Source organism: Austrofundulus limnaeus, unplaced genomic scaffold (genome assembly GCF_001266775.1).
Source record: "Austrofundulus limnaeus strain Quisiro unplaced genomic scaffold, Austrofundulus_limnaeus-1.0 Scaffold234, whole genome shotgun sequence".
NCBI lineage: Eukaryota > Metazoa > Chordata > Actinopteri > Cyprinodontiformes > Rivulidae > Austrofundulus > Austrofundulus limnaeus.
The window spans coordinates 648,813-660,065 of record NW_013952636.1 but is presented as its reverse complement, the minus strand read 5'-3'; the positions used below and the strand labels follow the sequence as shown (position 1 = coordinate 660,065).

The window sequence follows — 11,253 nt, the reverse complement described above, 5'->3', positions numbered from 1 at the left end:
ACAGTATGAAAATGTTCAGGAGTTGGGTACTTTTATATTTCTCAAAATAAATAAAATAAAATAAATAAAATAAAATAAAATAAAATAAAAATTTTAATTATTTTCCCTCATGGAAATACACTGAGATCTCATAAATATCCTCATTGTGCTACTTTTAGCTACTATTCGGCTTTTTTTCAGCTAGCCTTTTGCTACTTAGAATCTAGTTAACCTTTTGCTATTTTAAGCTAGCTTATAGCTACTTTGGACTTTTTAATACTTTTAGCTTTAGTCACTATTTTGCTCCCTGTAGCTTTCCTTTGCCTTCTGCTGCTTTTAGCTAGCATTTTGCTGTTTTCAGCAAGCTTATTGCTACTTTGGACTTGTTGATAGTTTTAGCTATAGACACTATGTTTGCTTTATTTAGCTTTTAGATAGCCTGTGGCTTTTGTTAGGTTTTATCCAGTCTTTTGCTTCGTTTGTAGCCAGGTGTTTGCTACTTTGGCTTTCAGAGTATGCTTGGCCCTTTTTTTTAGCTTTTTATTACAACTCAGTTTCTGCTTCAGCAATTCTCCTCAGGTCATTCAGCTCTCAGGTTCACAGTGGATTTTAGCAGAAAAATTATTTTTCTAGATAGTTTTTCTGGACTTCATCATACAACCAGAGCACTGCACAAACCCAGGTGAGTACACGAAGACTGCGTCATATTTAAAGGTCTCCGCTGCAGACAGGTGTCATGTCACACCTGTCAACTTTCCAACGCACTCCTCCTTTGATGTTTCTGTTCGGACGTGTTTGCATTCATCTCCACCCAGTCAAACCTTTGGCACTCTGCCTTCCACTTGCCAGAGGCGTATGAGTGGCATGTCCACAGAGCTGACAGAACTTGTCAGAATCTGCTGAGCTGCCATCACCAGAGGCTGCTAGCAAGTTATTTTACGTATTCCCTCTTAATATCGCTTTATATAAGTTACATATAAATGAATCTGTTCTTAAAAAGACACCATCATATCAAAATATAGTTGTTGATTTGAGTTGAGTATCACACTCCGTCTAAGGGAAGAAGTAAAATTGAACAGAATAATGCTTTTAAGGGGCAAACAGTGCAGGATCAGTGCAGCTAAAATGTTTTTTTAGTCTTGGAAACATAAAGTATTTGCATCTTAAGTTTGTAATAACTTAGGAATTTTATTTTAAATGTTATATTTGTTCAATCTAACTCTATATATTAAAGCTGCTGGCTGGTATTGAGTCTTTTAAGCTTGCAAGAAAACGTGCTCAACTTTTTATAGGTGTAAGTTTTAGCCAGCATTATTAGTTAAATATAATTATTAAGTTCTCTATATACTAAAATGATAAATCTGCCCAATTTTATCTACATTTGTGACATTTAATTTATTTTTTTGTTTTATTTATTGTTATAATAGATACTATAATGTGGACATTTTAGACCTTTTTACAGTTTTTAAGCAAATGGAACATGATTTTTGCGCAAAACCGTTGAGCAGAAACAAAAAGGAAAAAAGCACATCAGTCAAAATGAATTTTAACACAGATTTATTCCAGATGTTTTGATGGAATTCACAATAAATCTGGCAGTCAGCCTTGTATTACTGTTGTTGATCAAAGTGGAAATGGAAGCAAAGCACGATCAATCACCATTTATTTTTTGACAGAGAAGAGATCTTTTTTTTTTTGCTGTTCTCAAAACATGAAAAAGAATAAAAGAAGATCCAACTTATGTGGTACATGCGGCTGCTTTTACAGATGTTGAGCTGCACAAAATGACCTCTGAGGTCAAACTGCATAAAGGAGAAGTCAGAGTTGGGAATCTGCATGAATGTCTGACAAATTCAAGCCTGAAAAAAAGAAACATTCACTTCACCTATACTTCCCTGTACTTGCCCTTTTTGTGTGCATTGAATGTTGCTTTGTGAGGATTCTTTGTTGTAGCACTACAAGTATTTCTTTTTGTTTGTTCCCTGTCTGTACAACAACACATCCAGCAACCTAAAGGCAGCCAGGCTGACTGATGAGAAGAAGACTGGACTGACTCGTGTTTCTGCGGCTCTTTATCTTTGGTTGAATTTTTCTGCCTCAGCTTGTGTTTGGATGTAAACTCTGACTCTACGTGGATGTGTCAGTTGTGGGTGTTCAACTAAAACATACTCCCGAGGCGCCTCTGTGTCTGCGATCAAAGGTGGAGGTTTGAGGGGTGGTGGTGGTGGGGGTTTGAAGAGAGGAAGAACAAAACAAAGGAAGAAGAACGAAGAGAAGGGACATGTGTTTTAACGGTGTGACGAGTAGATGTTGCTGCTCCTCGTGCTCACGGAACTCATTCCGCTGCCGTAGCCTCCGCCGATTCCCATGCCGCCGCCGATGCCACTTCCAAAGCCGCCGCCCAGGCCACCTCCCAGGCCTCCTCCCAGGCCACCGCCCAGGCCACCTCCCAGGCCACCGCCCAGGCCACCGCCCATGCCGCCACCATAACCGTAGCCGCCGCCGCTGCCACCTCCTGAGCCACCTCCTGTCAGGGAGAATAAAATATTCTCTTTGAACAATTGATCAACTTTTTTTTTTGTTTAACTTGCAAAGGATTGAGTTCATACATACCAAAGCTGGTGCTTGTGGACTGTACATGGATGGTTGCAGTTCCACCTCCAGATGCAATTCTGCAAAAGACCACAGATGGAGACATTTAGCCGCTGCGCATCTAAACTGAAGCGGCAGTGGATTCGATGTAGCTGACACCCTACCTGGATTCCTCTCCTTCCAGGAGCTTCTTGTAGGTGGCGATCTCAATGTCCAGGGCCAACTTGACGTTCATGAGCTCCTGGTACTCGCGGACCTGGCGGGCCATGTCCTGCTTGGCTCTCTGAAGGGCCTCTTCCAGGTCCTTGATGCGGGCCTTGGCGTCCTTCACGGCCAGCTCCCCGCGCTCCTCAGCCTCGGCGATCTGGGCCTCGAGGTTGGCACGCTGGGTGGTTTGAAAAGCAAGCAGAAGCCTCAGCATGATGCTCATTCCGAGGTTTACCCCGACGTGTCGATCGCAAGCGTTTTTACCTGCGCTTTGACTGCCTCGATCTCGTTCTGGAGGCGGCTGATCATGCGGTTGAGCTCAGCAATCTCGCTCTTGGTGTTGCGAAGGTCGTCTCCGGCCTGTGATGCTGAGGTCTGCATCTCCTGGAACTGTGGGGGATGAGATCGGAAAGGTTTGAGTACACGTTTCGGAAACTGGACCCAGTTTTTTTTGGCACAACCAGACACCCTCTCTTACCTTCTGCTGGTACCACTTCTCAGCCTCGGCTCTGCTGTTGTTGGCTATCTCCTCGTACTGTGCCCTGACTTCAGCCACAATGGCGTCCATGTCCAGGTTGCGGCTGTTGTCCATCTCCACAATGACTGAGGTGTCCTTGATCTGTCCCTGGAGCTCGCGCAGTTCCTGCACACAACACACGTGTTGTTTTAAAGCTCATAGCTTCAGACTAGTTGGATTATCTTGAGCGAGTTTTTCTTTTTAACTTACAGCATCGAAGACAGCTCTGAGGAAGTTAATCTCATCCTGAAGGGCATCAACCTTTGCCTCCAGCTCAACTTTGTTCATGTAGGCACCATCTACATCCTGAAAGAGGAGAAGAGTTGTGCATTTGAGCGAAGCCTCGGGCAAATTAATAATTCATGCGGCAATTGCTGTGTGGAATATCCGGGAGTGAACAACCCTGTAAGAGCCCTCACCTTCTTGAGGAGCACAAATTCATTCTCCACAGCTGCACGCTTGTTGATTTCATCTTCATATCTGACACGAGCAGAGGAAAGACGGAAGGTGATTGTGAGCACCGTCTTTAACGTAGGTTTGCGCTTTGCCTTCAAAGACGCCTGAAACTCACTTGTTCTTGAAGTCCTCCACCAGGCCTTGCATGTTCTTCAGCTCTCCCTCCAGCTTGACCTTCTCGTTGCCGAGCCCGTCCAGCTGTCTGCGCAGGTTGGCGATGTAGGCCTCGAACATGGCGTCGATGTTGGAGCGTGTGGTGGTCTGTTCCTGCAGCAGGCTCCATTTGGTCTCGAGCATTTTGTTCTGCTGCTCCAGGAAGCGGACCTACACAGACATTTTCCACAGTTAGAATCACTGCCGCTGAAGAGACGCTACCTCTATGTGACATTCCCACAGGTTTAGCTGATGTGTACAAAATACTACCTGCTGCCATGTTTACATCTCCCTCAAGGCAGAGATGTACTAGATGCTTCACATGGTTACTGAACATTACTTTATCTTATGAGGAAAACTAAAAAAATAGGCCCTTGTTTCTGTTAAATAACAGGCTAGAATCATGAGAATAAAACACAAAGTTTTTTGTGTAAAATTGAGCCTTTTGTGTCAGGGTTTGAAGCTTACAAAAAGGTAACCCACACCTTAGTTTGGCCCCTCCCCTTGAACCACCTGACATTAGTGCCTCCCTGCCTGCAGATGCATACTTTCACTGAGTGAACATGCCTGTAATTACTGGATCATGCCCGAAGCTACTACCTGTCCGCCCAACAGACGAATCATCCCTCATCTTTGCAGCACGCCTTAAATTTTGCTTCTATGAATGAACTTAATCTACAAAAATAAATATGAGAAAATGTTTTCTGATAATAATACTTGCATGCATTTCTTAATTTCCACTTTTTTTCATTAAAAAAGCTGAAGTCACCTGTCTGAGGACTTTTAAGGTGTGGCGTGTACACTGCAGAGAAAGCTAACTGAACACTTTCTCACACAGGGTGTGGTAAACGTTTTCACCTGACAGAGTCTTCATTTGAAGTTTGTCAAAGTATTGATGCGTGAACGGACAAAAAAAATATTGAATCAGCCCCCCAAAATATGTAGAGTTTGCAGAGTTTGGGCACAGGGGTACTGTTTTAAAATCAGTCAACCTTCCTAATAAAGGTTGCCCATTGTTGCTGCTATAGTAACAGCTGTTAACCCAATACTCTTTTCCTCTGCCACAGAAAGCCAGCAGTCACCTGATACAGCTACTCTAGTGTTTCCTGCCTTTTACTCTGCACAGAGACCTGGCAGAGGGCCAGTTGTGCTCAAATGAAATTAAGAAAGCAGCAGTGGTGAACAGTAGGCACACATCATGACTCCCAGGGATGTCATTCGTCTACACTACAGTTTGACTTGACAGTGCTGATAATACTAAGTTGGTTAGCACAAATCTTGCACATGCACAATATAAAGTTATAATAAATACACCTAAAACAGAAATTCTACAGCACATTTGACATCTGTAGTTCATTCAAACTGGTGCACATCAACAGAGTTAGAACTTTTTCACTCACCTTGTCAATGAAGCTGGCGAAGCGGTTGTTGAGGGTCTTGATCTGCTCTTTTTCCTGAGTGCGGACAGTCTGGATGTTGGGGTCGATGTCGATGTGCAGAGGGGCCAGTAGGCTTTGGTTGACTTGGACATTTGTGATTGTTGGAGGGATTCCTCCTGCTCCACCTGCTCCGAAACCACCAGCACCAAAACCAAAACCAGAGCCGGCACCACCACCATAGCCAGCACCGCCACCACCAAAACCAGCACCGGCTCCACCACCATAACCAGCACCACCACCGAAACCAGCACCGCCACCAAAACCTCCACCATAGCCAGCGCCACCCCCATAGCCGCCGCCAGCACCCATGCTTGCCCTCAGCCTCGAGCCACCAGCCATGCTGGCTGAGGACATGGCAAATGATCCTCTGGATGGGATGATGGCAGATCTTGAGGAATATGATCCACTGCGGCTGCCGCCGCCACCGCCACCGCCGGTAGCAAAGCTGGTCCTGACAGTTTTCGAGTATGTTTGGGTCGACATGGCTGGTCTAGTTTCTTCCGAGCAGTAGGGAGGAAAGAGGGAGCAGACACAGAGAGAGGTGTGGCAGAGAAGTGGAGCACACTAAGAGGAGAGCCAAGTCCCTCTAAGTACCTTCTACCTCTCAGGGATGGATTCTTATATGCCTCAAACAGGAGGAGGTCCTAAGAAGCTCGGCCTCTCCTGCACCTCCTCCCCAGCTCTCCTCCAATTACCTGGAACCTAGGAGCTGAGCTCTTGGCAGGTTGACAGCCTCAGAGCAGCACAGCTTGTCAGACAGGTAGAAGTGTCGCCCTTGTGAAGTGATCTTGGCTCGACACACCCTGATGTTCACAGAATGCCATCTGCACTGAGGGCGAGGAGTGGGATTCAGATAGTTCTGGCAAAAACAGCTTCAGTCAGGGAGGACTAGACAGATGAGGGACTTTAAATGCATCAGTTTTTATTATTTGCAAGAGTTTCAGCTGGTTTTATATTACAACAGAAGCTCCAGTTCATAATGCTAACCTTGTGATGATACATTGTGGTAAAGAATATTTGTTGAAAATGTCATTTACATTTTAGGCAACACCACTATATAAAGTTTACATTTCAATTTTTTTAATTTCTCTAGATCACTGTATTTGATAGAATAAGATACAATTTAATTTCGCTCCACGTGTTAATCATGAATGAAGAAAAGGATCTACTCAGTCATGCTGGGTTTATAATTCACGCTCAATGAGATGTATTGAATAGAGAAGCTATCATGTGACATTTCTTGGTCAGAGAGGTCGGCCATATTGTTTGGCTCGAGGACTTTTAAACAGACAGAGTTGTTGCCGGTAAAGCTGAATATAGTAACTATGACATACTGTATTAAATTAACTCAGCACATCAATGAAATTCACTTTATTATTGAAAACTATTATTTTTATTTGATAGAAATGTTTTCAATACATATTATTATATCGGACAAAAGCATGTTTCATACAGGCGTATGCAATGAATGATGGTTTTAAATGGGCAGAAGCTAACCAATGAAAAACTAATGTTTATACACAATTCTATGAGCAAATCTGTGGGGCACCAAGTCTAAAATAAAATGTTTTTAAAAGTGTCACTAACACACTGTCATTATTTATCTCTCTTTCTGAGTGTAAAATCCTAGCTAATAAATTCCACGAATATTTTATTGTTATTGAGCTAATTGTTTTTATTTTTTACTCATTTTTTACCAAACACTAAATTTAATGGTTAGATAATATATGTTGATATTAAATCAATCTTAAAGTGTAAATTTAAATTTAACAATTAAATCTTAAATGTTACAGTTAAATGCTAAAGTTTACATTTAATAATATTGAACTGGAACACAGCCTTTGGTTGTGACATCGTCATCGTGCAACAAAAGCGAATGCTAACACTGCTGAATATGGCATACAAAATTCCTATTCCTAAATGTGTTCATTGAAAACAACGTGAGCCCTGTGGTCCAGCGGATTGACGTGCAGCTCGGACACCAGCCGCAACTGCAAGATCAATGTCTTGTAGTGCAGTGCCAGCAGTGTTAACGTTATTAGCATCGTTAGCGGTTGCTTTTGTCTTAGAATGATGACGTCATAACAGAAGCTTTGCACAAACTGCAAAGGCTGCTTTCCATTTCCAGATACTTCAATTTAAACTTCAACATTTAATCACAATGTTTAAGATTTAACTTTTACATTTTAGTTATTTAGATTTAGGATTTAGACAAAACATCTAACATTTAAATCTAACGTTTCGTAGGAATTTCAAAAATGCAAGAACAGTGAGCTTAATAATAAATTGAAAGTGAAATTGGGATTTTAGCCTCAGAAAGTGAGATAAATAATGAAAATATGTTTCACACTTAGAAATATAGCCATATTAAATAGTTTGCATCGACAGTCTGCGCCTTCCAGTATGGTGTCGCGCTCTTATCGCTGTCTGAAGCATGTATGACTTTTCCATTCAGTACACTTCATTGGTCATGCTGTGATGCAGAAAAATACAACTGTTGCCTTTTAATATTTACTATTTTTGTGCTTTTGTTTAGCATTTTTATTTCAGTGGTCATTGCAACATGGTTATGCAAATCTCAAAGGCAACATCAAGAAGCTAGCATCCTCTGAAGGGTTGCATATCACCTACCACTTTATACGCCATTTATCTTATGCAATCTGTTCGATCACAGAAGCTTCCCTGGGAAAGACTCTTAGCTATTACCACACCAAAGTTTAGCTCAACGTCTGCAAAACTGACCAAAGTAGCTACAGACATTTTTGTTTTTGCCAAAGTCAATTTCCTGTGGTGGCCAATGGATTGGTTACATGTCAAGTTAATCAGTTGTAGATGGACGTCCGATGACTCTTTGAGAGTTTCAGTCAAATTTAATCCAGCAAATCTTTGCCTGCACTGTAACAAATCATTGGTGATTTCTAATAAATGTGTATGTGTGTGTAGCATGTAGTGAATGAAAATAGAGAGAAGACTTAGATTTTTCTTTTTAACAGGATTTCATTGCATTAGAAACCTGAAGAAAGTGCTTGAGCTGAGAAAACTGTCTTTGCAGGAGGGTTTCTGCAGGCAGAGAGCTAATCTATGCAGTTATACCCGTCAATAAAAAATAAACTAATAAAGCAAATTTGACTTCATTAATTTGGAAGGAAAATCACAAGACAAGGAAATAAGTAACAAGTGAGGAAACAAAGAATTTTTATTTTAAAAAAATACTTAACGTAGTTGTTTCAACTTTCCAAATTTGAACACCTTTTGGGCCTTCGAGGGTGTCACACGGTTTTCTCAACAGTTCTCTTACTTTGTAGCTTTAACAAGTCATTTCCAAGACAGGATTTTGAACTGAAGATCAACTTTCAGGAGGGAGACCTAAAGCGTTTCTTGTTCAGACAGGGCTGTATCTGTCAGAACTTGTTGAGAGCCACCTTGACAACTCCAGGAAAGGTGTTGCCTTCCCAGAGTTTAATACAGCGCATCAGAATATCCTTTAGGGCAAAATGATTCACTCCCCAGATACAAATACCAGCGGCTCACTCTCGCTTCTGTAATCTGAAAATTATTTCAGCAAGCTCGATGCTGCACATCCATTCATGTTTCATGCATTGATAGGATTAACTGGAGGAACATGTATGAGAAAATGTGTTCATGTCTGAAAGTTAAAATAAAATATAAGTGTGGAGAACATCTTAATGGATTAATCTGTAGTCTTGTGCTTTTCAAAAAGTTTAATAAGACTTGCATTATTTGGAAAGAAATGTAAAGCATTTTGAAAAAGACTTAACCACATCTATTTTGCCAAAATCAAAAGTGTTTAAATTTTCTCTAAACCAAAAACACTGTTTGATGTTTGTTTTTTAACAAATGACCCGTCTAATTTCTCAGTTTCGGGTAGGCGATCACACTAAAAAAATCTGATTAAGCCTTGGTTTCAGACCAATAATCTCCACAAACCTTTTTGAACTTTCTCTGTTCAGCTACCTTATCACGCGCGTCCAGTCTTGGAGAAACAAATGGCTTTTAACATCTTTTCTTTTTTTCCCCTCGAGGCTTTATCTAATTCACAAAAATGTTCAAAGCCGTCCAACGTGGATTCTTCCCTAAATTCCCTTTTTTAGTGTGACTACCATATCTCTGAGAGTTATCTCCTAAACCTTTTGAAAGAAGCTTATTTTACTACTTCATTCTTTTGAGGTCAGGTCACAGGTAGTAGTAACCAAAGGTGTGAGCACAAATGCAGAGAAACTTGTAAATCAGGGGCTTCAGCGCTGTCTGACCAACTGGTTTCGAGTTTGCATCACTCTGAAAGCAGGACCATCACCAAGCCCCGTCATTTTCTGCTTTACACTGTTCTCTAGGGTCTCCAGGCTCTTCTCCAAGTCCAACAAGCAAATATGGACTTGTGGATCTTCAACTTTTATCCAGTCTGCAAAAACCTATAGAACCCTACCATCAAAACCAACAAAGCACGTTGAGACAAAGATCTTAAATAAAGCATGACAAGTCCCAAACACACCCCTCACTGTGAAGCAAGACACCATTCTGTGGAAAAGAAGCAGCTTATTATATAAAAAGACATTTATTTTTGTATTTAATGCATAAAAAACTGATTTTAATCAAATGAAAGTGGGTCGCGACTGATTTTTACCAGCTTTACAGTGTGACTTAGAAATACTGAATCTTTTGCACCACAAGTCTTTTTTTGCACCACTAAAAAAAAAATGAAAGCTATCCTTCTGTTTATCTTACAGCCTGATGCAAAACAAACTTTTGAGATATGGGAGTTTGGGCCACACCTTACAGAGCACAGGCTTATTTTTGTTTGAGTTTATTTAAGTTCACAGTCTAGTTTTATTGCAGTTTGTGCATGGTAAATGTAATAAAGCAAATAAATGTAAAAAAAAGCAAATAAATAACATTTAATGTTAACGATAAGGAATAACTTGTATGAAATGTTTTAATTCAGCCTTCAGTATGCTAGTAGCCTAATCAGTACCTTAGCGTGAAGTAAAACATATATTGTACAAAGTTGCATAGAGTAAAAAAGGATATTAATTATAATAATTAGCTAAAAATTGCACTTCCTTACTAATAATAAGTATAACAGAGCATACTGTCATCACATTACTAATATTTAAAAAGGATAATGCTTGTGAATTTGGAAGACATTTAAAATAATTTAAAGGTAATTACTTTACAAAATTAGTACACTTAAATTTTACTAATTAAACATGTTAGTACATAAAACCCTGCACTTAAAGTCTACAAATTATACTTGAAGTTGTTCCACTTTAGCAAATCATAGTACGCTAAAACACTTCAAGTTGTGATTTTTTCCCACAATTTAATTACAACTAAAATATACATATTTAGCATAAAATTCCAAAATAACCTGCTTTAAGTATACTGATGCTTAGTCTGGCTTCAAGTACGCTAAGATTTAGTGTACTTAGCATATTTACTTTTTACATGGGTGTTCATTTGGTAGAATCTGATCTCTGAGCGTCAAATTCAGCTGATCTCAGGTTCCACGAAGAACATCCACACAAGTGCACAGAATCCGCACAGTCGCTGTGAGGCAACTGTACTAACCACTCATCACATCATGATGTGGAATATAAGGGAACATGACCATTTAGATGTTCGTAAGTCAGCAGAATAATTTAAAAAATCAATTTTGTGTTGCACAGGAAGGCAGTGAAGTGAAGGACAAGACAGGCGAAATGGGCCAAAATCTAAAAGTTCTTGTTTGAAGATGGGCAGCAGCATTTTGGACAAGCTGGAGGTGCAAAAACGAGAGCGTACTGATCGAAACAAGAAGAGCATTATAATGGTCAAAGTTGTGAAAAGGCATAAGATAAGATAAGATAAGATAAGATAAGATAAGATAAGATAAGATAAGATAAGATAAGATAA

General features: G+C 40.3%; 1 protein-coding gene across 1 annotated transcript; it reads right to left on the bottom strand.

Annotated features, from left to right (window-relative positions):
• Positions 1 to 2,763: 2,763 nt before the first annotated feature.
• Positions 2,764 to 5,925, bottom strand: LOC106525574 (keratin, type II cytoskeletal cochleal; the record flags this gene model as incomplete). The annotated part of the gene is given in 7 exon segments (XM_014019863.1): positions 2,764 to 2,956; positions 3,043 to 3,168; positions 3,257 to 3,421; positions 3,506 to 3,601; positions 3,715 to 3,775; positions 3,867 to 4,075; positions 5,305 to 5,925. Coding segments are annotated over 7 exon segments (1,372 nt in total), but the record flags the coding sequence as incomplete, so codon positions are not given.
• Between the last annotated feature and the right edge of the window lie 5,328 nt (positions 5,926 to 11,253).